Source organism: Ceraceosorus guamensis (genome assembly GCF_003144195.1).
Source record: "Ceraceosorus guamensis strain MCA 4658 unplaced genomic scaffold IE81scaffold_9, whole genome shotgun sequence".
NCBI lineage: Eukaryota > Fungi > Basidiomycota > Exobasidiomycetes > Ceraceosorales > Ceraceosoraceae > Ceraceosorus > Ceraceosorus guamensis.
In genome coordinates this window covers 192,650-220,060 of record NW_020290004.1, presented here as the reverse complement: position 1 = coordinate 220,060, position 27,411 = coordinate 192,650, and the positions used below count along the sequence as shown (strand labels likewise).

General features: G+C 56.0%; 11 protein-coding genes across 11 annotated transcripts; 5 read left to right on the top strand and 6 right to left on the bottom strand.

The window, feature by feature from the left end:
* Positions 1-16: 16 nt before the first annotated feature.
* On the bottom strand, positions 17-3,318 carry IE81DRAFT_321014 (MFS general substrate transporter). Its single transcript, XM_025513209.1, has 4 exons — positions 2,482-3,318; positions 1,455-2,399; positions 955-1,346; positions 17-882 (listed from the first exon to the last, which is right to left on the bottom strand). Exons 1-4 carry the CDS (start codon positions 3,126-3,128, stop codon positions 137-139), a joined length of 2,730 nt encoding a protein of 909 aa, XP_025371865.1. The 5' UTR covers positions 3,129-3,318; the 3' UTR covers positions 17-136.
* Positions 3,319-4,696: 1,378 nt separating this feature from the next.
* Positions 4,697-6,545, top strand: IE81DRAFT_283082 (hypothetical protein; the record flags this gene model as incomplete). Its single annotated transcript, XM_025511556.1, has 7 exons — positions 4,697-4,790; positions 4,875-5,029; positions 5,099-5,332; positions 5,408-5,605; positions 5,707-5,937; positions 6,010-6,230; positions 6,323-6,545. Coding segments are annotated over 7 exons (1,356 nt in total), but the record flags the coding sequence as incomplete, so codon positions are not given.
* A 227-nt stretch (positions 6,546-6,772) lies between these two features.
* On the bottom strand, positions 6,773-11,388 carry IE81DRAFT_298663 (hypothetical protein). The gene is made up of 4 exons (XM_025512188.1): positions 10,027-11,388; positions 7,373-9,931; positions 7,024-7,303; positions 6,773-6,959 (listed from the first exon to the last, which is right to left on the bottom strand). The coding sequence occupies exons 1-4, from the start codon at positions 11,065-11,067 to the stop codon at positions 6,904-6,906; spliced, it is 3,936 nt and encodes a 1,311-aa protein (XP_025371863.1). The 5' UTR covers positions 11,068-11,388; the 3' UTR covers positions 6,773-6,903.
* Positions 11,389-11,502: 114 nt separating this feature from the next.
* IE81DRAFT_298661 (DEAD-domain-containing protein) lies at positions 11,503-13,734 on the bottom strand. The gene is made up of 2 exons (XM_025512187.1): positions 12,818-13,734; positions 11,503-12,748 (listed from the first exon to the last, which is right to left on the bottom strand). The coding sequence occupies exons 1-2, from the start codon at positions 13,511-13,513 to the stop codon at positions 11,828-11,830; spliced, it is 1,617 nt and encodes a 538-aa protein (XP_025371862.1). The 5' UTR covers positions 13,514-13,734; the 3' UTR covers positions 11,503-11,827.
* Positions 13,735-14,538: 804 nt separating this feature from the next.
* On the bottom strand, positions 14,539-15,623 carry IE81DRAFT_252584 (putative 60S large subunit ribosomal protein L20). Its single transcript, XM_025511321.1, has 4 exons — positions 15,306-15,623; positions 15,052-15,228; positions 14,813-14,875; positions 14,539-14,739 (listed from the first exon to the last, which is right to left on the bottom strand). Exons 1-4 carry the CDS (start codon positions 15,492-15,494, stop codon positions 14,650-14,652), a joined length of 519 nt encoding a protein of 172 aa, XP_025371861.1. The 5' UTR covers positions 15,495-15,623; the 3' UTR covers positions 14,539-14,649.
* Positions 15,624-16,355: 732 nt separating this feature from the next.
* IE81DRAFT_336555 (putative TCP1-component of chaperonin-containing T-complex) lies at positions 16,356-18,510 on the top strand. Its single transcript, XM_025515481.1, has 3 exons — positions 16,356-16,791; positions 16,870-17,229; positions 17,303-18,510. Exons 1-3 carry the CDS (start codon positions 16,637-16,639, stop codon positions 18,462-18,464), a joined length of 1,677 nt encoding a protein of 558 aa, XP_025371860.1. The 5' UTR covers positions 16,356-16,636; the 3' UTR covers positions 18,465-18,510.
* A 421-nt stretch (positions 18,511-18,931) lies between these two features.
* Positions 18,932-20,278, top strand: IE81DRAFT_333626 (hypothetical protein; the record flags this gene model as incomplete). The annotated part of the gene is made up of 5 exons (XM_025515380.1): positions 18,932-19,021; positions 19,088-19,258; positions 19,343-19,394; positions 19,665-20,049; positions 20,137-20,278. 5 exons carry the CDS (start codon positions 18,932-18,934, stop codon positions 20,276-20,278), a joined length of 840 nt encoding a protein of 279 aa, XP_025371859.1.
* IE81DRAFT_321007 (putative ribosomal protein L10a.e, cytosolic) lies at positions 20,256-21,753 on the bottom strand. The gene is made up of 5 exons (XM_025513208.1): positions 21,683-21,753; positions 21,494-21,604; positions 21,217-21,282; positions 21,015-21,148; positions 20,256-20,903 (listed from the first exon to the last, which is right to left on the bottom strand). Exons 2-5 carry the CDS (start codon positions 21,594-21,596, stop codon positions 20,556-20,558), a joined length of 651 nt encoding a protein of 216 aa, XP_025371858.1. The 5' UTR covers positions 21,597-21,604; positions 21,683-21,753; the 3' UTR covers positions 20,256-20,555.
* Positions 21,754-21,943: 190 nt separating this feature from the next.
* Positions 21,944-23,469, top strand: IE81DRAFT_321006 (hypothetical protein). The gene is made up of 3 exons (XM_025513207.1): positions 21,944-22,039; positions 22,399-22,700; positions 22,898-23,469. The coding sequence occupies exons 1-3, from the start codon at positions 22,003-22,005 to the stop codon at positions 23,042-23,044; spliced, it is 486 nt and encodes a 161-aa protein (XP_025371857.1). The 5' UTR covers positions 21,944-22,002; the 3' UTR covers positions 23,045-23,469.
* Positions 23,440-25,019, bottom strand: IE81DRAFT_336552 (hypothetical protein; the record flags this gene model as incomplete). The annotated part of the gene is made up of 8 exons (XM_025515480.1): positions 23,440-23,677; positions 23,787-23,884; positions 23,963-24,029; positions 24,096-24,152; positions 24,222-24,526; positions 24,604-24,646; positions 24,723-24,907; positions 24,929-25,019. 8 exons carry the CDS (start codon positions 25,017-25,019, stop codon positions 23,630-23,632), a joined length of 894 nt encoding a protein of 297 aa, XP_025371856.1. The 3' UTR covers positions 23,440-23,629.
* Positions 25,020-25,499: 480 nt separating this feature from the next.
* On the top strand, positions 25,500-26,739 carry IE81DRAFT_321002 (60S ribosomal protein L37). Its single transcript, XM_025513206.1, has 4 exons — positions 25,500-25,586; positions 25,851-25,893; positions 26,017-26,196; positions 26,461-26,739. Exons 1-4 carry the CDS (start codon positions 25,568-25,570, stop codon positions 26,495-26,497), a joined length of 279 nt encoding a protein of 92 aa, XP_025371855.1. The 5' UTR covers positions 25,500-25,567; the 3' UTR covers positions 26,498-26,739.
* Positions 26,740-27,411: the final 672 nt, after the last annotated feature.

Sequence of the window (27,411 nt, the reverse complement as noted above, 5' to 3'; positions counted from 1 at the left end):
TGATGCAAGGCCGAGCAACGAGGAACCATTGCATTCCAAATTTTGGCTCTAGGTATCACGTCATTTATGGTGTTTCGGGTTCGTGAAGCGGGAGGTATCGTGGGTATGAGACAGCGCAGACCGAGCCCCAGAAGCATCAGTCCAGCTCATCATCCGCCTCGTCCTCGCCTACCTCGTCGTCGAAGTGAGAGGGTGCAAAATCAGCATCCAGTATTTCACCTCTTCTTGCCCTCTCCGTTCTCGTCAACGGAATGTATCTGGTGAGTAAGGCAGCGCAAAGGGACATGAGACCTCCGAATCGCAGCACCCAAGCCACACCTTCTGCTGACTGCTGGTGCGGAGCCTCTGAAATCCCGACAAGGAATGGCAAAACATCGGGGCTCGCGCTGCCACCTTCGTCGACGAGGGTGACCGTCGGGTCTTGACGATCCACGGCCTTGAAGATCAGACTAGCAATGACTGCCACAACAAATTGAGGGAAGACGATGGCGAGATTGTGAATGCCGAGAATCGTGCCTCCCGATCCGCCCTGCGTCGAGGCAGCTGTTGGCGCATGCCTCGGACCGCTGGATGGGAGATGACCGATAATCTCTCCACCCCTGGCCAGGACGCTCCCACTAGGAGTCGTGTTCCTGCTCGAACGCCCTTTCAAAAGTGATGCAGGCGGGTCTCTTCGTCGCAGAGGACCGCACTCGTTCAGTGCGGCTCTCAATTGTGTCTGCGCCATCGTGGAATCACTTGATGTGCTCTCCGAGGTAGTACCTGTGACGTGGAAGCTTGCCACAGCGAGCATGCTGGCCCGCCTCCGCTGGGCAGTCCTTTGCGCGCCATGATAGTCTCCCTCGAACTCAAACGGCGACGAGCCTTGTTCGGCTTCGTGAACTGACGAAGCGACGTAAGACGGTGTTGGTGAGTCTCAGCAACGTCGACAGCTGGGAAATGGCAGTCGCTCACCTTGCTCCATGACCAACGCAAAGGGTACCCAGCTAGCAACTGCCCAGGGAATGCCAACCATCGATATCAGTACAGTCGCTCCAGTGGTTTTGAGTGGAAGAAATGTGATCGCCATCAAGGTAGCGAGAAGGAGGCTTGCGCAGGTCCATATAGTCCGCAGAGTAACCCCCTCTCGAATGCCTTGGGCGATCCGTTGAAGTCTTGTCCTGGACTTGGGCGATGTTGTCAATCCTGCTTCCTCGCCCACCCCGGGGAGCAGATGTGCTGACTCGGTAAGACCTTCACTGGCCAAGGGCTGCCTCTTCGACCACAGATTCTGCAAGCGCGAGTCCGAAGCAAGAGCTACATAAGGCAGCACACTTCCTGAAACCAAAGCTACAAGAGAATACAATCTGCATCGAGAAGAAGCGGTCAGAAGCGAAGCGGCCTCAGATGCGAACTATGCCGCATACACCGAGGAGCGACACTGACGGCACGCGCACGCGCACGCGAACACTCACAGCAGAGCTTTGCTTCCCCTTTCCGCGTCCTTGTCTGCCTCAGACCGCCCAAGAAACTTCTGCACCGGCCCAGCTTCAAGAAGCACGGCATCTTGACCACCTCTCTGGGCTGCGTGGACTTCTGCGATGTAGCTGCTGGCGTAGAATAGCAACGGAAACCAGCCCATGAATGCAAATAGCTGGACCATGCAGACTCTACGCACAGGTCGGGGTAGCCTTCTTGCTGCTTGCCAAATGTCTCTCAGCGAGAGCTTCAGCTCCTGCCAGAGACTGCTTTGAGGCTGCACTGTATGTCCATGTGGCGTAGTCGTGTTGTGACTTGCACTGGTAGCGTTTGAATGCGCACCTTTGGTCTCGTCGATGAGCAAACAGGTCGTTCCCACTCCGACTAACATGCCCGTCAAAGCCACCAACGCCAGTTTCCTGAATTGACCGCCTCCGACCCATCTCAGGGCTCTAGATGATCCAAGGTCGAGCCATCCAGCAGAATAGCCTATTAGATTGCCCAGGGCAGCCATGCGTCCTTGCCAAGCATTTGCGCTGCTTTGTTGCTCAGATGGTGCGACATCGAGGATTAATGCCCGAGAAGCAGCTTGTAGAGCGTTCAGGCTCAAATCCAGAATCCAGAAGCCGACGATGGCAAAAGACTGATTGTATGCCACCACCGTCTTCTCTCTTTTGGGATCCCAGTCGCCCATTCCAATACCTGTGATATCGGCCAACAGCTCAGAAAGAGGACGTGAAAACGCGACGAGAAGAGTGCTGAGAGAGAGGACGAGCGCAGCTGACAGCATGTACTTCCTTCGGCGGAAGCGGGAGGTGGATCGATCGGACATGGACCCTACAAGCGGTTGCGCTATCAGCCCGCTGACAGGGCCTGCCAGCCATACGAGTGACGTGGAGGATTTAGACAGACCCAGGGACAAGAGGTAGGGCGTGCCAAATCTGCAAAGCGAGGCGGGAAGGCAGAAGCGCTTCAGCAAGTTGCGAGTTTCGTCGAAGACAAAGGACCCTGCACGCTACTCACGCCAGCTCCAGGCACCAGGCCATCTGCGCTCCAGCGACCGCAGCAGTGAGAATGGCTAAGGAGGCAGTCGACAGACGCAGGGACTCGAGCGACACGTCCTCCTCCTCCTCTACCGTGTCACTCAATCCCGCCTCGCCTTCTGGCGCTTGACGCTCACACATCGCGCCAGGCTCGCTCGAATCTGAACCACGGGTTGCTCCAGCGACGCTTTTGCTCGCTGTATCGTCTCGCGAGAGTGCCGCGTGGGCTGACTGCCCCAATAGTCCTGACAGCGGACTCAGCGCCCTACGAGCTCGCTGCCAAAGGCTTGGCTGTGGAGTCCGTCTACGTCCTCCAGAATTTCTGATCGTCTCATCGTCCTCCGAGACGGGCTGAGCGCGAGCATCCTCAGTTGCGGAAGGTACATTTTGGCTTCCATTACCGAACCAAAACGTCTTGTGAAGAGGAGAAGAGGAGGCTTGTGCGAGAGAGGCAGAACCGGCGCTCTGTGTTTTCTGCGCAGCTCGATGAGCTACGAGATCGGACAGAGACTCGATGGGCGGAGGCGTGTCAAGCGGCGCTATCAAAGCAGAGTCGCGCGCTTCCGTAGACGTCGAGGAAGAGGCAACTGCGCTCGGAAATGCGCTTGGCAGCTTTCTGCTTGACATTCTGTACCCTGCTGCGAAATTGGCGCTGGCCCTTCGAGACCTCAGCAGAAGATCGACTCCTCGGCCACAAAGTTTGATGCGAAGCAGTGGATCAGGGTGATCCGTCGCTTTTCGTGCAATGTAACATAGGACGATTGTCAGCGGTGGGCGGGTCAAAAGTGTGAATGCTCGAGGCGATCAGTCGCGAGTCTGATGGGTGAAGATTCAGATTGTGTGAGCTTCCGCTTTCGTTCCCCCTGATGACGATCCGCGTGCGCACGCTGAGCTCCTCCACCTCACGCTAAACATCATGCTGATAACGGGAAGAGGGTGGGCGAGCGGTATGCGCACCTCACTTCAAATTTAAAAACATATCATCCGGCGATATGCGCCGCATTTCATGCGCACGTCACTCGTGACTGGTGACTTTAGATTGTAAAAAACACGTCTTCCGGCGCATATATCGCCGCATTCACGTTCTTGATTCTCAATTGCGCGTGCACGCAAGGACGATTAAGGTGCCGTATTAATCAAGAATATCGGCCGAGAAGAAGTAGCGTGCGAGAACGCGTCGAGCGAATTTACGCGGCGTGCGACGCGTCCCCAGGCGCGTTGCTCTGTGCTGTTGGTTGGTTCTTGTAAGCTGCAGTCATGTGTGAGGTGCATCCAGAATCTCGATCACGAATCTACCCTCCAATATCCAGGAAGCCCAATTCTGCCATCATCCATGGCATTCTCATTCGAGGCTCGCGCATATATCGACATCGCATCAAGAGCATCACTCAAAGAAGATCTCAGGACATCTGCGCGCTGTGAGTGTCAACCGTGCAGCTGGCGCCGACAACCACCAACCACTGGACTAATTCGATAGCTACGCGAAGGCACCGCGCTTGTAAATCTCATTCAACATTGATCAGGATGTCTTCCGCAGACGTAGCCAAGACCTTCTCGCTGCCACCCACTTCGAACGTCGTGCCGAAGCTCTGCGTACTTCTATCGACCTATCCCACGCTCGTGCCAACCTCTCAGGATCTCTATTACAAATGGGAAGCCCTCTCTTTGTCCTTGGCCACACCGAGCAAGGCTGCTCCTGCGCTTGACGAGAGCGCTGTCGCCCTCTTGACTAGGAGTCTGAGCGATGAGGAGCGTAGAGCGAGGGAAGCGACCTTTGGAGCAGCCATCAAGGATGCCAGGGGCAACGCAGGTGGGGTGACGCCTGCTCGAAGCGCTCAGAAAAGAGGTCTGGGTGGAATGTGAGTGCCATTGGACCGAGACGCTTCGGCAAGCACCTTGCGGACTTACGCGTCCATTAATGCTCCGCATTCAGGCTAGGCATCTCGCCCTCTACACCGTCTCGAAGTGTCTTTGCCAGAAGCTCCATACCTAACGCTAGCTCGCCCTACCAATCCACGCCTTCTCGCGCGCCGACTAAAGCAGGAGCTCAAAATGGTCCCGATTCTGCTGGCCCTCTGCCGGGCATCGCCTCCCACGTGACGCCTACAAATGCAAACGCTCAGCTGAAAGCCTCCCTAAGCACCCTCGAGACTCTCAATGCAAATCTCGAGCTAGCGCCAAGCGGGCCCAGCTCCGCTGGTCCTACACGCGTTGCTCTCGCTGTTGGAACAGATCCAAAAGCGTGGAGTTACCGATATATGTTCGAAAGGCTGGGTAGCAAAGGCGAAGGTGAGTTCAGTGAATCGTCTCAATCTGGCACTGAAAGGCCCTTGCAAGTCAAGCTGACCGGCTGTCCCCATCTTTTTGCATCAGCTCTGGACGATCGTATCGATGCCATGGCATCCATCATCCTAGAGACCTACGACCTCTCTGCCAACGATATAGCCGATGCTGCACAAGCGTCTCAAGATTCAGTCTACGTCATTGGCCGTTTGGCACCAGCGCTTTCTGCTCCCGCTGGGACTGCTGTCGCGCATTCGACATCTGCTGCTCATGAAGAAATTTTGGCTGGTGCTCTGGACGGAGATGAGGAGCAGAGCGAGCGCGGTTTCCCGAGGTTGACCAGCGGAAACGTGGTGCTTGAGTCGAGCAGACTAGTCGGAGCTGGAAGCAGGACTCCGCTCGTCTTCCCGCCCAGCTGTACAATCAGGACAACACCTGGATGCGACCCGAGGACAGAACCCAGAACCGGCGTCTTTCCTGGCATGATCGTGGGACTGTATGGCAAGAATGGAGGTGCTGGAAAATTCGTGGTCGAAGAAATTTTGCTAGTGAGTAATACTGTACACGATTCTCCAACGGACATCTTGGCTCACAGCTCGGCACCGAACCGCTGGAAACTTCAGCCACCCCCACTACCCCACGCTTCGACATCGGCCGAGGAGCTACAGACGCATCATCACGCCCCTGGCAGGATGGCTTCTACTCCTCTTTCCATCGTCGTTGCTTCGGGACCTTTCAGTATCGATTCCGACTTGCTCTTTGAGCCGTGGCATCGACTGATGGACAGCGTGGAGCAAAGCCGCCCAGACGTTCTTTTGCTTGTGAGTGCGCGGCTGAGTTGTATATGCTTGGGCGCAGAACAGGTACAAAGAGCGGGCAAAACAGTGCTGATACGCTGCCCAAATTGCTCTGCGGGCCAAAGTTGGGGCCATTCATACCTATCAGCCACCCGGCATTGACCGCACCGGGTCAAGATCAACTTCCTGCGGACGTTTTCAAGCAGCACATCTCTGCGCGCCTGGCTAGATTGGAGCAGACCGCGCCAAGGACGACCGCCATCCTCATACCTTCTACCAAGGACGCTGTGACTGCTCATGCAGCGTGGCCCCAGCCTATGCTTGATAAGAAAGACGCAAGTTTGGGAATACCGAAAGTGAGTCGCGCTCGCCGGAATGAAGCTGTCGTGATGCTTCCGCTGAATTTGTGGATCTCGACTCGACCCCAGCGTGTCAAGTGCTTGCCGAATCCGAGCATGTTCAGCGTCAATGAGGTGGTCTTCGGCGTCACGACGGGCGACGTGCTGAGAGATCTTGGAAAGGAGGAGACTTGCGTTGACGTCCGGTTACCTTATGCAGCGCTAGAAGCGCTGAAAAGAAACAAAGACGGTGACGCTGCCAGGGAAGATCCACTCGCCAGGTCTTGTAGACACGTATTGGGTCAGCGCAGGTGAGTCGCGGTGTCTGCTCGCAAGCGGCGTTCGGACATCTCCCTATCTCTAGGCTGATCGTCAAGCTTGCCCCCACTCCATCATGATGCAGCTTCTATCCAATCTTCCCAGCTTCCTGTGCGACAGGACATCCCCTTGATGTGACGCACAGTGCCTTGTCGCACTTCCAGACCATCACTCCGGATGTGCTGCTCCTGCCATCCATCATGCGCCCCTTTGCGCGGGTCATCGACTCTACAGTGATCGTCAATCCGGGAGCATCGGCTCGAGGCAAGGCTAGCATCAATGCGACACAGCACGCTGCGTCTCCTGCTACTCAGCCGCAGTCTCAAGCTCAAGGCTGCTTCGCAAGGTTCAGCATTGCCCCATTGTCCCAACAGGAGTTGCAGCAGGCCGGAGAGGATAGTGTTGGACATCGCATCTACGAGAGAGCAAGAGTGGACTTACTTCGCCTGTAGCACTGGCATTCTAGCTTTCATGCGCGGGCGGAGTGTGTGCGACCGACACTCGGCCTCCGTCATTCTACATGCACGCTGGTGCGGCCGCGTTGACGCTCGTGTTGTACTTTCTTTGAATGTTTCATGCCATGTGTTGATACAGCCGCATCTTTGTCGTATATACAGATAAGGTAGAGTGTGTACGAGAGGGTAGCTGCCCGACGCCAGCCAGCTATCAGATGGAGAGGTGCTCGTAGCTGTGCTTGCGATGATAGAAGATCTCGACCAGGACTGCGAAGATCCAGGCAAAGGCTAAGCGATCAAGTTGCCAGTACCAGATCTGCGGTCCACTCACTGTTTGTCGTCATGATGACAGCATAAGTGCCGATCAAGGTCCACCCTAGCGGTCTTGAGAGGTAGAAACCATTTAAAGGCACTGCGATGAGCGTGCCAATCAGGATGGTCAGGAGTCCCATGGACGAGACGAGTAATGTCGGGCTAAAGTCGATGTGGTAGACGCCATCTGCCCACTGCGGTCCTGCTGCCGAGGCTGATGCGCCCGAGAGAAGGTAGGAGCCCGAAATGCCGATTCCAAGTAGAAGATTCAGCAGTGGCCCTGCGAAGCATGCGGAAATCTGCAACACGGACCAGAGGAAGTCAATGTCATGTAGAAGCCGTAGAGCGATCATTCATCGCATACTCACAGCCATGACCGGATGACCCATCCGGGCTATAGTGACGTTTGCTACGAGATCGCCGAGCGAGTTGCCCATCGCAAAGACGGTCAAGCCCAGAATGGCGTCCGAGAGACCCATGATGACGCCAACAGTTTGCAGGATGGTGACAACCTCATCCACGATGGTCATGATCCACATGACAGAGACCAGAAACCCGAGACAGCAACGCGCCATGCCAGCAGCTAGAATGGACTGACGCGAGTTCCAGGCTCCTCCGTGTATCCTTGCCCTGATTCCGATGAGGAAGACGATCACGCCCAAGCATAGACCAATCAGAAGCGCTAGTAGAATCTTCCAGCCTTGTCCCTTGCCGCGTGGATCGGTCACCGACCAGACACTGAACGGCGGCGCCAAGGCGCACTGCGCGACCGTCTGAAGTAAAGGCGCCCCAGCGAAGCCGACGGCTTTGTGCGAGTCAAAGGACTCGCATTCGCTTGCCACATCTTCCACATCTCCTGTGATCGTGTCGGCGCCGTGTCCTTGATGTGCCCCTTCTACCGACGCGGTTGCGGCAGACGCAGCATCGTCTAAGGACTGCTCTCCCCGTGGCAACGCCTTGAGCGCCTTCGCCACGTCCAGGTCCCGCTTGCGATTTTCTTCTCGGTCTCTGGCGGCCCATGGGTCCTCCTCTGATCCCATCGAAATTGAGGTTGCACCGAGCTGAATGATGCGCTCCTCGTCCCCTTCCGCGAAGGGCGCACTCGCTTGTAGGGGCCTCTCGTCTCCCTCGAGGCGTACTGCTCCTTCTCCAGAATGGTCAAGTTCCCCATCTCCGACCTGCGAAGTTCCATCGTCGTCGACGACGGGTAGGGTCAAGTTGAGCACAAGTAAAGCCGGCGCGGTGAGTAGAGACACTACTACACCCAGCCAGGACTTCTCGTGGAAGTGTCGAAGCGATGGGAACAAGGCGCGTCGTAAAGGGCGTACGAAGGCTCGGTGAAAATTTTTGGGCTTCATGAGTTGCGAATAGGCGCCTGTTGGGTCCCTAGAACGACCGAGGAGTGTGCTCTTTGAATGCCCAGTGGACTGGCTGGCGCCTTTCTGAAGGCTACTCTCTTCTGCTTCACCATGACTCGACACGTGAATGGAAGGCACGGGCGAGCGTGAGCGACCAGCATCCGTCCGTATCCGAGGAAGGTCGAGATGCGAAGCGCTGCCCCCACTAGTATCCCTCTTGTGCAAGCCATCATGGGGGGGAAAGGGGACGCCTGCCTGCTGCGCAAACGAGCTGCCTTCCCGCCATGGATCATCAACCGCGACTGATGCATCTAGAGGGGCGGGGCGGACGTCAGCATTCGCATTGGTGTCACGTATCCAAGACTTCGTCTGAGCGTTGTTGGCTCTTGTCGAAGATAACGTGTTCTGTGAAGTCGAAGTTGCTCCGTAGCTTGGTATAGCAGATGTACTGCGGTTCAGAGCAGGCGCAGGCCGCTGCGCTGCGCCTGTGGAGTTGGATCGGTCCCTGCCTGATGAAGAACCGTCACCCGTCGTGTTCCAATTGAACGCTTCGACGGGGCCTTCGAGAGCAGTCATCGGACCTGCGCCCATGCTCACGCCTCGAGCATGTCGACTAGGACGCGGTCTGATTGAACGATGAGTGGCATGTTGATGAGCAGGGTGAGGCAAAAATCTCTCTGGGTCTCTAGATGTGAAGATCTCGATACTGCGATCTGGCGCTGCCGCGTCTTGGAGACTGCGCACCACGTCTCTGAACTCCACTGCTCCGAGCAGGGAATGTCTCGCTGCGATTCCTGCTCGGAAGCGCGCTTGCGAACGCGCCAGGTTGGCGGATGCCGAGGCTGATAGTGCACCAGGAGATGGTGCGCCTGAGGGCCCTATCCTCGGCGAGCCATGCGGACTTGGTTGTCGACTTAAGTTGGTCGGAGTGCTCGTTCCGCCAGTATTACGCACTTCCTGTCCCCAAACATCCATCGGGTCGGCATCCGGATCGTATTCGGAAAGACTCAGAGGGGAAGTGTAAGGTGAGCCCCCTCCGCCCGGGACAGCTAGGTGATTGCCAGTCCGTTCCAGGTCGGATCGCATACTGTGCCCCCTAATCATGCCTTCACTCGTCGCACGCTCGCTCGTCCTCTCCGGCGAGACGTGGAACGGGGTTGAGTTGATGCTAGGACTAGACTGGATGTACTCGCCCCTCGCAGCAGCAATCGCTGCTCTTTGCTTCCTCCGCCGCTCTTGAAACCAGGAACCAATGATGACGGTTGCGGCGTAGAGCATGTAGAGGCTCATTAAGCTTATGCATTCCGAGAAGCGCAGGTGACCATCGAAAAGGAACGCGACGGTCATCGTGACGGCTACGGTAAAGAAGCCAACGTCACGAATGAAGGGATATGCCTTGACGCGAAAAGGCGCAATGAGCATCATGGACCCCGAGATGACCGAGACGATGAAGGAGGCTGCGCCTATCAGCTCCCCGATTGCCAGCGAGCCAGACCCCGACTTCATTGCTCCAAATGTCGAGAATACATCTGGGCTGCCGTTTCCAAAAGCCAGGAACGTGACACCAGCCTGAGAGAGTGGTGGATGAGGCAGAAGCAGAGCTTCCATCAGCACTCAGGACGCGCCTCTGGTGTCTCCGTGTGACACCTCTTGTCTCGACTCACAGTGCTTTCATTGAGTCCCAGCCGAGCTGCAAGTGTGCTCAGATTGGGGCAGAAAAAATCGCTCGCCACGATGCCGACAGAAGAGAACAAGAAGAGCATCCAAATGATGATGAGCGTGAGTGCCGCAGTCCGACTGGCCTGGACGGCAGCCGAGATGGGTCTCTTCGAGTACACGGCCTCGGTCTGTGCGAGCTCGAGCTTCTGTCCCATGCCCGTCATGTGCGATGTAGAGGCGCTGGAGTCACTGGCGGACCATTCAAGCTCGTGCCGCAAGGCTTCCGACTGGACGCCTGCGCAGTAGTAGAACCTCAGATAGTCCAAGTGCCCTCTGGGAGGACAGTTTCTGATGACGTGTGCGCAGCTTGCGGTCGATCCTCTTTCGAGTGGGATAGGATGACAATCACTTCCCGGCACGCCCGCAGTGGGCTCGGGCCTCGGATCCGGCGTCGGCTCCGGGGCCGGCTCGGGGTCATGTGGTGGTGGTTCGGCAGTGGGGCTGTGTTTGTGCTCCTTTGATTTCGTCGTGCTGGTAGTGGTAGTTGTCTTGGTGTTAGTGCTGGTGCTGCTGCTGCTGCTGCTGCTGCTGCTGCTGCTGCGATGCTTGGATGTTGTTGTATGCTTTGATTTGTGACTCGAAGAAGTGTGGTGCTTCTTGTCGTGCTTCTTGTCGTTGTCGCCATCGTGATGATGGTGGTGATCCTTGTCGTGATGCTTGGCGCTGTCATACCCGGCTGCTGCATCGTTGGTGGGTGGCCTTGCTGGCTCGAGGTTCACATGGTGCTGAGAAGCTGCACCGTCTTCCAATATCTGCCTCTTGACGAGTGATGGATACTCAATCGCAGGACTTCCTCTTGACGCATAGCCCAGGTGATTCGCAGCACGGGAGTCCAACGAGCGTGCGCTCAGCTTGGCTCCTCGCCAACAGATGAGCTGCACAGCAACGACGAGACCGACCAGCGCCCAGCCTCTCCTGGGTCGAGTACTGCCTTGCCCGCCACCGACAACGCCGCTGCCGCTGCTGCTAAAGCTTGCATTCACCATGCTGCGGCCAGGTGTGAACTTTTCGAGGGAGACGGTCGTCAATGCATGGAGGGCTGAAAAGGCAGGCGCAGCCAGAGCTTCAAATGGTAAGTGGCAGCAACCAGCCTTGATGCCGCAAGCAGTCAAGAGTGTAATGTGAGGCAAATGAGGTGAAAGGTAGATGAGAACGCCTCGAACAGGCTCATTGATGTCAACGACTGCACGCGCGAGCGATGTCGTGTGGAGAAGGGACTCGATGAGCAAGTCACGCGTTGCACAGGACCTCGCTTCCAACCCAAGTGGCGGGCGAGATAACCGCGGCTTGGATTCGCGGGCTGCACCCCTCCCGCCGCCCGGCGGGAAGCTGCGCGAGCGCCTGCTGCTATATATACGCACAGCAACTGAGCGTTGAGGCTGTGCTTCCTGCAATCGTGAATTCCACGATTCAGTCGCGTGCATCGGTGGTGTTGCGCCCGGACGGCATCGCGGCCAATCGTGAACGCCTTTCATCTGAGCTGTCCGATGAAGCTTCGCAAAGGCGTCATCATGGCTTCCCATGCTGCCCCGACCCGCCTGCGAGGCTCTTGGGCGATCGCGACAGTCGTGGCGAAGAAGATCGCAAATTGCCGTAGCGCTTCTTGAACCGATGGTGTGAAGGTGACATTGCGAGACATTGCGAGACAGTTGCTACAGGAGAAATGGAAGGCGAGAGCGAGGAATTGCAGAATCACTTTGAGTGCGAGACACGAGCGGTACCGGAAGGGCTTTCTGCGCTTATGTGTCAATGTCGTCCCCTCTTCTTATGGCCTCCTCTTCCCCTACCGCCACCGCCGCCCCTCCCTCTTCCACCACCGCCTCGCCCTCTGGAAGGCATTCCAGCCTGCACTTCGTCATCATCCCTGTCCATGTCATCCTTGTCGCCTCTCCTCTTTCTCTTGCCAGCGCCTCCAGCAGATCCTTTCCAGTCCTTCATCTCCCTGATGGCTTCCCTACAAGCTTGTCCAACCCTCTCTGACAAGAGCATGACCATCTCTCTTTCGCAACCTGGAAATTCCGTCAGCTTTTGGCCAATGACGTGTTCTATGCGCTGCAGCAATTCTACGTCATACTGGGTGACCAGCGTGACACTCCTCCCACTGCGTCCTGCTCTGGCAGTGCGTCCGACGCGGTGGATGTAGTCTTTCGAATGGGTTGGTATGTCGTAGTTGACGACCAGGTCGACAGCCGGGATATCCAAACCTCTGCTCGCCACGTCCGTCGCCACCAAAATGGCTCGTCCACCAGCCTTGAACTTGTTGAGTGCACCCAATCGCGCCGTCTGCGACAGTTGACCGTGCAGAGGAATGGCGGAGAAGCCAAGCAGCCGTAGCAAGATCGAGACTCTCTGCGCGTCATGGACGGTCCGTGTGAAGACCAGCACAGATTGTCCGGCTTGCTCATTGGCCAAATGAACCAGATAGGTGTCCTTCTGCGCAAAAGGCATGAAGAGGTAGTGCTGCGATAAGGTTGACACGGTTTGATACTTGCTGCCCACTTCCACTCGAATAGGATTGCGCAAACTGGCCCGCTGAAGCTTGGCTACGCGAGTGGTCATTGTGGCGCTGAACAGCATGGTAGTCCTATCTCTAGGGATGGCGAGGAGCAGCTTGTCAATGATGGGACCAAAGTCCATATCTAGCAATCGATCCGCCTCGTCCATGATCTACGTGCGCGATTTGTAGAGCAGATGTCAGCGGGATAAGATACGTGCGACATGAAGTCTGAGACTCACCATGAATTTGAGCGCTCTAAGGCTGAATCCTTTTGTATTCTCCAGATGATCCATCAAACGACCAGGTGTGGCAACGATGACGTGTGGTCTCTTGCCAAGCGCGATGCTCTGAGCCATCATGTCCATTCCTCCCACGATCGTAGCGCATCTCACGCCAATCACGCTTCCAAGACCTTCCACCTGCTGAGATATCTGATAGCAGAGCTCTCTGGTTGGGGCTAGAATGAGCCCGTAAAAGGGAGCTGGCGAGTCCCAAAGTGCATTCAACAAGGGTATAGAAAAGGCGGCAGTCTTGCCCGATCCTGTCTCTGCTAGACCTATGATATCGCGGCCTCCGAGCGCTTCCGGTATGGCTTGGGCTTGGATAGGGGTGGGCTTTTTGAACCCCATGCTTTCGCAGGCCTCGCATATCGATGGATGCACGCCTAGCTCAGCGAATGATTTGGTCTGCTCCTCGACCTGCTTGATCGATGGATCAGAAGAGGTGGCATCCACTTCATCGCCAGATTGACCCTCTTGCTCTGATGCAGAGTCTTCCTCCTCCTCCTTGTCGCTTGCATCGTCGTCTAGATGCTGTGCGGACGCCTTGGATCGGTGAGCCCGAGTCGACTGCCGAAGCGATGAGCCAGAGCTGGAACTCGCGGAAGTAGAGCTGCCATCGCTCTCGCTGCCGGAAGCTGAATCGGCGGAGCTCATTTCGGTGCTGAGGTTGCACAATGCGCCAGCTTTCGATGCTTGTCTTGGAAGGAGCGCGAGGCAGCTATGTTTCTGCTCTAAAGTCGTGTTTGCCGGCGTCCAGGCGGCAACAAGCGATATAGCCAGCTCTAATGAGAACTGGTGAAACACGAACCAAAGCGAGTCCCAAGATGCGGCGGAGGTGCAGGGTGAGTGCTGGCTGGACTATGTGACGTTGTGACTTGGAATGAGGAGGCGTAAGGTCCCCGCTTCATGCACGACATCACTCGAGACACACGACTTGTTGAACTTTTTTGATTCGGGAAGATAGGACCACAGACACTCGCACGAGACAGGCGCGGGCTGCAAATGTGCGGCACGCGGCAGCCTTGCTTTGCGCGCTCCGCATCCATCCAAGCATGCGCGGTGTCCCAGCCCTACCGCAAACCAGACAAGGACTCGCCATGCACTCACTCAGACTCGACTGTCTCCTATTACGAGTCTAGTCGGGTCTCTGACTTCTTGACTTGGGTTCCGATTGGCACACAGCATGAGCAAATCTGCTCCATTCAGCGGGCTGCCCCACGCCTGCAGCTGACGCAGCTCATCCACGCACCTTCTGCTTGCTCGCAGAGGCATGCGCATTCACAATCAGAATGCTGCGCATGGAAGGCCACCGGCGGGGAAGGTTGCACGACCTGCCAAGACACTCAAACCTCTGACCCTCGCCGTCCTTGATCTATATGCACACAAAGACCAAACACCAGCCTTTCCCCATAATACATGACCTGCAATGCGGACAGGGCAGCCCAATGGATGATTCAGGTGAACATAGAGGACCACTCAAGGCTCGACTTGTAAGGCATCCCTGTCAATATGGTCGTCACGCTATCGAAGTTGGGGAAGAGAAGTTGATCTTTTGTGTGTGCATATGATGCGTAAGCGTTACAGCGATGGAGTGTGCGCAGTGTGCGCCATGTACGCGAGCGTTCGAGGCAAAGTCGACGTTGGCAAAGAACGTACGCTTGCACTTCGAAACCCGCAAAATCGTGTGGGGTACAACTGACGTGACGAACGTCAATGGATGCGTCTGTGAATTTGAACGAAAGCGGGATCTAGAACCAGCAAATGCAAGTGCTGCAGGCGTGAAGATCCGCTCAGGCCCAAGTGCTGGGTCGCTGGCCGGCGAAGACGCTGCGAGCGACGGGGCGGCGGTGAGGCAGAGGGAAGCGCAAGTTGGGAGTGACCTGTGCGTGCAGATGCACGAAAGGAGGTCAGTACTGGTAGACTACACCATGAAAGCTGCAGGTGCAGACTCACCAACTGCTTGATGTATGATCGACGGATGTCGGACGTCTTCTCCACCTCGGACACCTTGAGAATCTGACGACCGGGATGAGCGGGAAGGTAAGCTTCGGGATTGGACCACAATGACAAGCCTGAGCGGTCCAAACGAGCCTTTCTTGCGAAGCGCTGCCAATGATCGAGCCACGTCGGTGACGCGAAACCTGTCCTAGGTACTACTTTAACGCCTCCTTGCAGCGCCATTCCCTACTCACGTGGATGGATGCAAAACGAGCACGGTGACGAGCGGCCATGTCTTGATACATATGCTCAACAGCTTCGGCACGGGACAATTCGCGGTACTCCTTGTACATGTTGTGAGTGCCGGATCGGGAGTTGTAACGCAGCCAGATGCCAAAGTTCTTGACCTTGAGAGGCTTGGCCTCGTGGATCTGCAAGACGAGTGTCAAATATCCACGCTGAGCTCCTGGCGCGCCCCTAGCATTGCGATTTACCAGCCATCACTCACCTCGTGGCATGCAACAATCTCACCAGTGGCCCTCTTCATCTTCCTCAGTTGACGCACGAAGTACCAGAAGCGGGACTTGGCGACAGTGGGGTTAGGCGCGAAGATGCGCATGCGGTAGAGGTTGGGGGTAGGCTCGCGCTCCGTGGGGAGGTGGCGGCCAATGACCAGGTACTCGGTGAATCGTGCCATCTTCTGTACAAGTGAGTGACAGCAGGTCAGCTTTTGACGTTCTCTAACCAGCGCAACAACGACATCATCCACAACCCGTTGCGTAGTCGTCAGACCTTTAGGCCCTCCGTGCTTCGCCTAGCGGACTGCAATTATTTCCATCTCTCGATGACTACTGATCTTGTGCGCTCGCCCCTGCTTGTCCCTAGCCCTTTTAGTATCTTCAGCCTCATCCTCCTTCTCCCCACTGCGCTCCCAATCCTCCGCACTTTCCCAATTGATGCGAGCTGCAGCGTGCTCCAAAGGCGGAGGCTTCACCCCATCGCGGCGTCTGTCCGACCGAGATGCCAATTGGCAAGTTCCGCCCCACGACGCCGCTTTTCCCTTCATTGCGAGGACTGTGAGCCCCTCGATATGCTTTCCGAGGGCGCCGTGTGACTGGTCCACCTTTGGCTCGGAAGGATCGAGGCCTGCTCGCAATTGACGAGCTTACTGAGGTCCCATCCTTCTCCTCGCAGCCGCGGAAGCGAGGTGGCTGCCGAAATCTAGAGCAATTCTGTGCTTGAGCGGTACTCACGCTGTAATCTGACGACGTGTGGAGGAGAGCGTTGTCTTGAGGTGTTGGTGAGGGTCGAAAGACTGAGTTGAAATGGAGCGTCACTCAAAATCGAGGCAGGGCGCTGCGGCCTGGCGGTGCCGCCAGTCTTCCAGCCGAAGCTCTCGCTGCAGCTCGCGCATGCAGCTCTCACCACGTGGCATCAATCGAGCCCTCCAAATTGGCCGACTCAGCGCGGCGCGTGATCAGCTAGATAGATGCAGCAGTGTGCAGGAATCTTGAGTGAACGATAAAATAAGTGGGCATACCTATATGCGTCCCACTCCCAACGCTCGCGCTCAAACGAACACCACCGACGAATTCGAGAGACGCGTATGAGCGCGCGAAGATTCACGATTGTGGCCAGTTCACACAAGATCACCAGTAGCGAGTTGAGGGTACTCACATCACAGATCAATCTCAGTCCCCGGCACCCAAGAGTCACGAGTGCATCCAATAAGCCGTTCCCGGTAGTCGCAGGCGTGTAGCGAGTTCATACGATTGGTCTCTCTCCAAGCAGCCTCTTCGACGAGGCGAATTGTCGCAACCGGACACCCCGTCAGCAACGATGGCTCAATTGTTTGCCAAGGACCCTCGAAATGCGGGTCTCTTCATCGGAGGAGAGCGCATGTCAGGAGCAGAGATTAGGAACGAGAATGTCCTGGCTGCACAAAGCATCGCAAACATCGTCAAGAGCAGCCTGGGTCCTGTCGGATTGGACAAGTGAGTAGAGAACAATGGGCGCTGTGCACGGGTCAGGTTCTCGAGGCATCTGGCTCATCATCGCCTTGCTGTCCACAGAATGCTGGTAGATGACATTGGTGATGTGACCATCAGCAATGACGGTGCCACGATTCTCTCGCTGCTCGAGGTGGAGCAGCCCGCGGGACGGATCCTCGTCGAGTTGGCGACTCAGCAGGACAAGGAAGTTGGCGACGGCACAACCTCGGTGGTCATCATCGCTGCAGAACTCCTCAGGCGGGCGAACGAGCTGGTCAAGAATCGCATTCATCCCACCACCATCATCACTGGGTACAGGTTGGCGAGCCGCGAGGCGACCAAGTATTTGCAGGATCAGTTGAGCTTGAAGGTAGAGCAGCTTGGCAAAGAGTCTCTGGTCAATGTGGCCAAGACAAGTATGGCTAGCAAGGTCATTGGCAGGTGAGAGCGGTCCAGCGTCTCTGCGCTTTATCTAAATAATCCTGAACGCCTGTTCCTTTACCTTGCCGTGCAGCGATGATGACTTCTTCGCGCAGCTCGCAGTGGACGCCATGCTTGCCGTCAAGACCATCAACCCTCGCGGAGAGGTCAAGTACCCTGTGAAGGCGGTCAATGTGCTCAAAGCACATGGCAAGTCCGCGCGCGAGTCACTCTTCGTTAGTGGCTACGCTCTCAACTGCACGGTAGCCTCTCAAGCAATGAAGACGCGCATCAAAAACGCTCGCATCGCTTGCCTGGACATCAACTTGCACAAGCAGCGCATGCACATGGGCGTTCACATTACCATCGATGACCCAGAGCAATTGGAGAAGATCAGGGCGAGGGAGAGCGAGATTGTTTTGGAGCGCGTGCGCAAGATTCTGGCAGCGGGTGCCAACGTCATTTTGACGACAAAGGGCATCGATGATCTTTGCCTGAAGGAATTCGTGGAAGCTGGTGCTATGGCAGTGAGGAGATGCAGGAAGGAGGATCTGCGCCGGATCGCCAAGGCAACCGGCGGTCAATTGGTCTCAAGCTTGGCTAATCTGGAGGGAGAGGAGACATTCGAGGCTTCGAGCTTGGGACACGCAGAAGAGGTGGCACAAGAGCGCATCTCGGACGATGAACTGATCTTGGTCCGGGGCACCAAGACCGTCAGCAGCTCTTCGATCATTCTACGAGGAGGCAACGACTATCTCTTGGATGAAATGGAGAGGTCATTGCACGACACGCTCTCGGTCGTCAAGCGCACTCTTGAGTCTGGGTCAGTTGTTCCGGGTGGTGGCGCTGTCGAAAGCGCTCTCAGCATCTATCTGGAGAACTTTGCTACTACTCTGGGATCAAGAGAACAGCTGGCTATCGCCGAATTCGCGCAAGCGCTTCTGGTCATTCCGAAGACGCTCGCTGTGAATGCCGGAAAGGACAGCACTGACTTGGTGGCCAAGCTGCGCGCGTACCACAATGCTGCGCAGAATGCAAACGCAGGAGATCCCAAGAAGGCTCTCAGATTCTACGGTTTGGACTTGCTGAACGGACAAGTCAGAGACAACGTCAGAGCTGGAGTGCTCGAGCCAACAATCTCGAAAGTCAGATCGCTCAAGTCTGCTGTGGAAGCTGCTACCTCGTTGTTGAGAATCGATGACTCCTTCAGAATTCCACCTCCCGAACAGCCCGAGGACCCTCACGGCCACATGTAAAGCCACTCGATGCAATGCTAAGCAAGCTTGTGTGTCTGCGTTTCAGTGAGGGCTGGTCGTGAACAACAGAGTGACTGATACGGCAGCCTAACGACAGTCTGCGAAGGTCGCAGAATCGATTTGATACATGAGCGTCCTTACATATCTGCGGGAGTTGACGGAAATGCCGTGATGTCAGCCAGAGCTCGTAGCTAGAACTTACGCGTAAATTAGCGTCACGCGTTTTTAGAGCAACACGAGCCGCGTCCGTCGTTCCGCGCGTTTGACACGCCCGCGCGCAATTCCGATCCACACCCAGCACCGATGCTGCGTGTCTGTTCCATTGATTGCGCAAGCGGGATTGCTTCAGAGCTCCATCAACCGCACCCGACGAAACTGCCACCCATTATCCGTTCTGCCTTTCTGGTGCATGACATCGCTCTTTCGAAGCTATCGCGTCCAGCTCTGAGGCTGACACCCTGAACGAGATGCTCATCGCGCTTATCGGCCCGACACTCTCGGGGAAGACTACTGTCGCGCGATACCTCATTCAACGTCACGCTTTCACTCCCGTCACAGTGACCGACGCCTGCTGCAAGACCTCGCCATCTCAATCTCCTTCATCATCTCAATCACTCGCTGAGGCAGCTTCCAATCTGGACGTCAACGAAGCGGTGGGCTCTCTCAGCTTCAGATCACATGCCGACCTGTTGACGCACGTCACTTCCCACTGGAGGCAAAATTTTGTCACGGAGGATCTCAGGCGCATCGAGGACATCTCGCTCGGCTTCGACAAGAGACCCTTCTTTCTGCTTGTAGCCATCGATGCTTCTCTTTTCGCAAGAGCTGAAAGGGCCAGGTGAGTCGCCTTTCCTACTCCAAACAAAGTTTCGCTCCAGCATGTTTCAATGTCTGAGCAGCGACCGGCACGCTCTCTTAGCAGATCCTTGAGTGGGGGAGATGCTTTCGATTGGAGCAAATTTGCCGCGGAAGATCACGAAGAGATGCACGTCATCAGTCGGCAGGCTCGTCAGCCGAACGGCCACGCGCCCATCGCGTTGAGCAAGAGTGCAAGCACGATTTCCAACGACGGCGTCTCGCTGGTGTCTCAGGAAGGGCTACCGAGCCAGTCCGTCGCGAGGCTAGTGAACGGCGCAAGCGGTGCAGCAGCGACGAGCGGCGCACAGCACTCTTTGTGGTCGCTGATGAACACCGCTCAAGTCAGGGTGCAAAACAGCAGTGCAGATCTCGCATCCCTCTACGCTCATCTGGACGACCTCGACTTGGTCAATGCAGCCCGTCTACGTCCACCTTGGGACAGCTACTTTCTTTCGCTCTGCACGCTCGCTTCTCTGCGGAGCAATTGTATGAAGCGCAGGGTTGGGGCAGTCTTGGTGCGCTCAAACAGAGTCTTGAGCACGGGCTACAACGGCACAGCTATCGGCCTGCTCAATTGCAACCAAGGTGGATGTCCAAGGTGTAATGGCGGGGCTCAAGGTGGTACAAGGCTGGACGAATGTCTGTGCCTGCACGCCGAGGAGAATGCGCTTCTGGAATGTGGAAGGGAAAGAGGAGGAGCGGAAGGGACTGTGTTGTACTGCAATACGTGAGTTGACATCTTGCGCAGCCTCTGCGCCGCCATCTCGTGCTCCTTCACACTGACGCTAGACTTCACATCGCTTGCGAACCTCAGCTGCCCATGCCTGCGATGCGCTGTCAAGATCGTTCAGGTAGGCGTCAAGGAGGTGGTGTACGAGCTGGCGTACAGCATGGACGACAGGAGCCGAGAAATTTTTCGCAATGCGGGTGTCAAGTTCCGACAATGTCATCCATGACCAGAGAGATGTCTGCGCTTCCGGCCTGACGATTCCGATGAGTGGGTGCTATCACGCTGAACAAGCAGACAGGTTTGAGCACTACCTTAGCATGGAATTCGGCATACCAGTACAATGGGTTGACGTGCATTTTGACGTAAAGGGAGTTGTTTCGAGCTACCCGCACGACGTAAATGTGCCGCTCGTCACGAGCACAGTCCGTCGCTGGGTGAGGCGTGCGCACGCTATGTTGTGACCGAAACAATGGTTTTGGGATGAAGTGCGAAGAAAATTCCGCTTAGTAGAGGCGGATGGGCTTACCCATGGTGGTCTTGACGTGCAAGCTCTTGACGTTTTGCCACTGCTTCTTCAGCAGGGAGATCAAGAAGTTGATGGCAAGCATGACGTTGGCCAACAGTTGGTCCTCGCTCATCTGGATGTGGCCAATGGCAACACCCAAGCAGAGAACCTTCTTGAGCTGGAACTTGATGGTCGACTTGACCTCGATCACCTTCTTCTCAAGATCGTCACCGTGAGAGACAGGAGTAGGGAACTTTCCGGCCTTGGACAACCCGGGACCCAACAGACGAGGAATCTGCTTGATAAGCGCCTCGGAAGCCAGGAAAGCGTTGTACTTCTTGGCGAGCTGCGCAACGGGTGGGAAGGTGTCTCATTCAGCTCGCGCTCGACTGACCTGCAGCAACAGAACTTTTGCCATCGTGCCCCTTGAACTTTTCGGCAGATCCGCGGTTCTCACCTTCTTCACGAGCTTCTTGTTCTTGTTAAGCTTCTTCAAATCCTCAACAGTCATGAAGTCGAGCTCGATGAGCTTCGCACGATCGACATCGGCGGCATCAGCCAGGATGACCATCGACATACGAGGGCGAGGCACTAAAGGGAGCAGAAGCCGGTCAGGCGGTGGGTACCATACGGGATTGACGAGTCCGTCTTAAACTCACAGTGAGGCAGCTTGATGGTGCCACTGAAACGCTTGTCACGTTGAGGGTCGTAGTTCTTCAATCCGACTGCCAATGAAGGATCGGAAATAACCTCGTGAGCGCCTTGTATCATCTCAATCACCACATGTTCAGAGCCTTCCCTAGAGTCATGACTCTTCCCTTCGCACTCTGCCAGCTCATCTGATTGATCCCCGGCGCTTCGCTCCGACACAGCAGCACTCTTTTTATGTCTTCCCTCCGACTCTCGCCATGCCTAACCCGTCGCTCAAGCACTCACTTTGGAGCTCGACGGTCTCATAGAAGTTCCTCTTCTTCTCTTGAGACCCCTTGAGCAGGTCATTGAGCTGCGTGCGCACTTGGGAAACCGCGATCTTCGACATCTTGGGCGCTATTGGGAGAGATGTGTCAGAAAGACGGTCAGCTCGCGTGTCTAATGCTCCACAGTATGATTTGAACGTTTGCTCACTCTAGATAATCGCTCGAAACTGGTGTATATTGTGGTTGAGGAGGCGGTCTAGCTGAGTTTCAGCGCTTCTTGATCAAATCCGAGAAGCGGTCCTGCAGACGTAGGCTTTTCGGTACCAACCACGTGGCATGCGGAGTGCAGCGCGCGCGCCTGCGCTCTTGCGTCCTCTCTCTGGGGCGAACCACGTGGCTGCAGGCGCAGCGCATTTTTAGAAGTCATAGGTTCGCGCATGGCCAATCAATCGCTTCGCGGCAGTGCCCCAACTCTTCGGATTGTCTACCGTCACCTCAAGCACCCACATTCATATATCACACTTCAAGATGTCCTCAGGTAACAAGGGAGCTACTGGCGGCACTGGTGAGTATCGGTAGCCTGTGGTCGCGGCATCGCTGGTCAATGCGTGCTGCGAGTGCGAGGCACAGAAAGTGCGCATCGCGATGGGAGGGCATGAGGTGTCATACAGTGGAAGACTTGAAACATCAATGGCAGCTGATGTATGAGGGTCGAGTTTGGAGTACGCTACTCCGCGCTAGACGTTGCTGTCGTCTGTCAAGCGAAGGAAGGAGACCAGCCCGGCGACGGGTTTGGCTGGGCCGAGAAATCGCAGCGAAGTGGACAGGCCGGATTAGGTGGACTGCGGGGGGAGACGCGCATGGGCACAGGCAAGATAATTAGCGACTTGACAACTGACCAACTTCATTCTGCATTCTTATTAGCCGTCGGCAAGGCAAAGGCCAAGCCAGCCGCGCTCAAGGCCGCTGCAGCCAAGAAGGCCGCTCTGCACGGTGTCTCTGGCAACAAGATCCGCAAGGTCAGGACGTCCGTCACCTTCCACCGACCTAAGACCCTCCGCTTGGCTCGTAAGCCTAAATACTTGAGGAAGAGCGTTCCTCACCTCCCTCGCATGGATGCGCACACCACTGTGCTCTTCCCTCTGAACACTGAGAGTGCTATGAAGAAGATCGAGGAGGAGAACACTCTCGTCGTCATCTGCGACCGTCGCGCAAACAAGCGTCAGGTGAGTCACAAAACAAGAACTTGACTGAAGGTGCCGGAAGGAATAGCGAACGGACAGTAGCAGGTGGTTGGAAGAAGTCGAAGAGACTAGGCAGTTGCTGGATCTGCATCCTGCTGGTTCGCAAGAGTATGGTGGTGTGCGCTCAGCGAATTGAATGAACATCGTGCTGACTGGCCTCCTCGCCCGCAACGGAATAGATCAAGGCAGCCGTAAAGAAGCTGTACGACTGCGACGCGCAAAAGATAAACACCTTGATTCGTCCGGATGGCAAAAAGAAGGCATTCATCAGGCTGACTGCAGACCAGGACGCTCTCGACATGGCCAGCCGCGTTGGTTTGCTCTAAGGCACTCGTCCGGTCGTAGGTGCATCGCATCAGCCACAGTCTCTTCTTCTACGCCATCATGATCATCAAGCCTTGCGAGGTCGTTCGCAACCACATGTATTCCACGACTTGAACTCCAAAATGCACCCCCAAGTTGATCGAAAGATCGCTTGGTCACGCACCTTGCACGTCAAGTGTGAGGTTCAAAGCCCTTGACCACAGAGCGCAGCAAGCCTCGACTTGGCGGGGTTGCGTGCTTTGCTTGTGAGGCGAACGTGTGATAGCTTGTGTCGGTAAGGTCCAAGCGAACTGTTGAATGGGCTCTCTTAGGTGTCGCTAAGAAATCCACTGGCGTGGATTCGATTTTCAGCGTGTCTCCTCTTGTGTCTAGTAGGCGCACTTATATTCTTTGAGTCCCCAGTTCAATGCGATGAAATTCACATGCGTGTCCACCTGTTGATTGTGACAAGCCGCGCAGCACGCATCGCTCGAATGCCCGTCTTTGGTCGGTCACACGAGCATTGAACAATCGCATGGACTCGCTATTCGGACAGGCGTGGATAGAATACAACAAGATTAGGGGAAGGCAGCAAGCGTCTCCGCTGCTCAGGGCAGATCTGGATGCCTAGCCGGGTCGAGGTGATAGACAACTCCCTGGAAGAAGAAAAAGCGCAGGGTCAGAAGAGACGTTGCCTTTGTCGTCAGTGCCAGTACGAAAAGCCCGTGTGGCTGGCAGGCCTAGCTGCCCACTGTTCACACCCACATTATTAGATGACTTCACGACGTGTTTCGCGGCGATCAGGGCGATCAATGTCTTGTTTACGCGCGCTGAAGGCATGTCCGTGGTTGCGATTTCATTGACTGTCAAAGGTTTCGGTGCAGATAGGGCAAGGTCAGCGCCTGCAATGAAAAGGGACTTTGAGCCGTACCAGCGCTCACTTCTGGCTCCTTTTGGTCCTGCAGCCATCAGTGCGAGGATGACATTTTCGGCGAGAGCGCGAGGTTTCTGCTCGCGGAGAACAAGTCAGCTCAGAGATCCAATGCTCCGAATCAAAGACGCGTTGGTACTCACTGGATCCGCACCGCGATATTCCAACGGCAGAGTCTCGATGATCGTGGCAGCAATGCTCTAGATGGGACCGCACAGGTATGAGCTACTGGGTCTATGACGAAGCTCGCGTTACTTTGTCTTGCTCACCTCTCGCTTCTTACGCAACGCAGGTGTGATTTTCGCTTTTGCGCCAGTCTTCCCAGCGGCAGCTCCGTTGGCGGGCACGGTCTTCTTGAGGGCAGGTTTCAGTGTGGCCGCTCTTTGAGCAGCAGGAGCAGCTTTGGGAGTTGGAGGCCCGAAAGAGTCGTTCTCATCGGTAGTCATGTAGGTCTGATCTCCCGCATTGAAACCGGAGGCACCTCCACCCCCGCTGGCGCGTCCTCGCACATCTCCGGAGGAGTAGTCCCCAGATGAGATCTGGGCGCGCGCGAGCTGCTGCTCCTGCAATCGATCTGACGGCGCACGGGGTCAGGAGGATGAGCATGACATGTCCATGAACAAGTCACTAGATCATGGCGGCATCGCTCACGTCCGCGCTCTCCGGCTCTTTCGAAGTTCTCCTCCGCGGGCGCCTCAAGGGAGACGAAGAACAAGCAGTCAGTAAATCAGCAAATCAGAACACCGCCGTGGTTACCTTCCATCACTCACCTCTGGCCACTCCACGCAGAACGCGTTCATCTTGAGGCCGTAGAGAAACATTGCAAAGTTCTCATCGAAGGTCCGCAGCGCTTCGTGAATACCGCTAACGGCCTCCAAATTGGACTGCAACACTGCCGTCTCATCCGCCAAGTCGGACATTGCAGAGTCCAGAAATGCAAGGGGCGTATCATCAGCTGCTCCATATCCAGACGCACCGCCAGGTCCTTGAGAGCGACGTAGCGATGCAGAGGCTGAGATCGAGCCGCGTGATACCCGCCTGAGCGGGGTAGTTGGTCTTGCTGCCATGACGTGCCATCCACAGGTGTATACCTGGTCTGCCAACTGTACGTGAGACTTAGTGTGAGGTTATCCACGCGTCCGCAGAAATCAAGACCTTGGAAGCGATGAGTGGTGAAGCATCGAATCGCGATTGTGTTGCTTCAAAGCTGGCTGGCCCGCATGCCTGGCGGAGTGATGATCACATCGTGGATAGCTGCTCCGCGGTTCGATGGGCTTGAACGCGTCGGCAGCAGCTATCACGCCGTGGACGCGTTGAGCGCGCCAGAGTGTGATTATCACGTGCACAGAAAGTCTACTTGCGTCTTCGCTGGGAATCGGCCGCGAATCGCCGCTCTCATGCAGCTGCGGTGCTCCCCGCGCGCATCCACGACGTGCCCAGGCAAGCACCAGAGGAGTAGCCACGTGGCAAAATACCTACAGCAGCGCGAAGGCTTGAGATTCTAGATTGCGAATCAATAAGGAGTGAGCGCAGCGAGCCGGCCCGCACCTTCAACTACCTCACATCTTCCCAGATCAACAATCACGCATACACGCAACTCTCTTCATTCTTCAAGATGGCTGCTCGTACAAAGAGTGGGTATCGAGGTGTGGTCAGGATGTGACGGGGGGAAGGAGCAGAGGATGATGGAGCAGTAGGCTTGACGGCGTTGGACGGGCCATGCCCCACGCGCACGGCGAGCGCTGGGAAACGGAGAAGGGACCACCAGCGAAGTGACAGGGCGGACAGGCAGCGGGACATTGCTCAGTTGGCTAAGGGACTGCCCTGGAATTGCGTCTCCATGGATGGTGGATTATTTTAGGCTAACATACGGAGCGCGAACCCCTTTCACTTTGCAGAGGTCGGAATCACCGGCAAGTACGGTACTCGTTACGGTGCTTCGTGAGTGTCGAAAGGTGTGGCCTCGTGGCTATTCAAACCCAGCGTCATCAGAAAGGGGAGCGCATGGCGTCAGACAACCTTGCACAAGCTCACCAACTCGCTCTGCTCTATTCCGTCTTATAGTCTCCGTAAGGGAATCAAGAAGATCGAAATTTCTCAGCACTCCAGGTACACATGCACCTTTTGCGGAAAGGACAGCGTGAAGCGCAAGTCTGTCGGTATCTGGGAATGCAAGAGCTGCAGAAAGACAATTGCTGGTGGAGCTTGGACTTTGTCTACCACTGCTGCTGCAACTGTCCGCAGGTAAGTACTTGCACTGATAGGGTCGAAGATGGTGACAGGGTATGCATGGTCTGTCCAAGGGGTGGCCTGGTCGTTCAGTCATGTGAAGGGAGTAGGACACCGGCTGCCAAAGGAATATGAGATTGAAAAAGGGGGATAGATCAAGTGCAATCCCAGCACGCTTTAGGCAATGCTGTTCTAGCTGTACAATCACTGCCCGAGAGCTCAGGCAAGGCTTCAGGGAACGCTCCGCTGAACCTGCTCGTCGTTCGCACCTCCTTCCAGCACCATCCGTCGTCTGCGTGAAATCACCGAGGCTTAAGCGGTCCTACCAACCAATGGCCGGACGACTCGACATGCCCTGCAACTCTTCGCCGAGCCGAAGCCGGCACGTCATGCCGCTTGGCGAAGCGCAAAGACCATCATTCGGCACTGATCTGCCCTATGCGCAAGCTTTTTAGAAGCTAAGCAGGCTTCACTCTTCACAACCCATGTACAACGCTCTCAGCTCGGCGACATTGCCCAAAAAAGCATCACATTCCGCATCGATCTTTGGTTCTGCTGTTCCAAGCTGCTTGCACGCACGTCGTGCAGATTGTGTGTTGACCTTTCCTCATCGTCTTGGAGTACTGAGCGTCGCCCACGACTCCGTTGACAGATCTTTGCGAGGCAGACAGCGCCATGCTGACGTGCATTCCTACCAATTCACCATCGACGGTGTCCGCAGGCAGCACCCATAAGTGGGTCACGTGCGAGGTATCTACTCGCACAATCGCTGCCATCGGTACGTTAACGTGTTCACTTGGCGCTGAGGGCCATAATAGGCGGCAGGCGAAATGGGACATTCGAGGCACCACATGCGGCCTCGATTACTGGCAAGTATCCTGGCAAGTGGATTGCATCAGCGTCAAGGGGTCATCTAGAGGTGTGGAACGCCATCGGCAACGGGCACCGCCACTTCTTGTCCTTCTTGGAGGACTCGTGACTGCGCGCGAGAAATACGCTCGCCATTCAGCGTGATCGTGAATCACGAATGCAGCGCTTCACGCGCTCGTATCGCAGCGCATCGATCCCACTCCCTTACGATCCCCGCCATATCGCTGACTGACAGCGATGAGGGGTGCTGACCTGAATTTTCTTTCCGCATTGCGGTATCTTCCGTCTAACGGATATGAGAGATTAGTCGTGACACCGCTATCGGAACTAATTTCGTCCTTCGAATCGTATTTGCTTCGA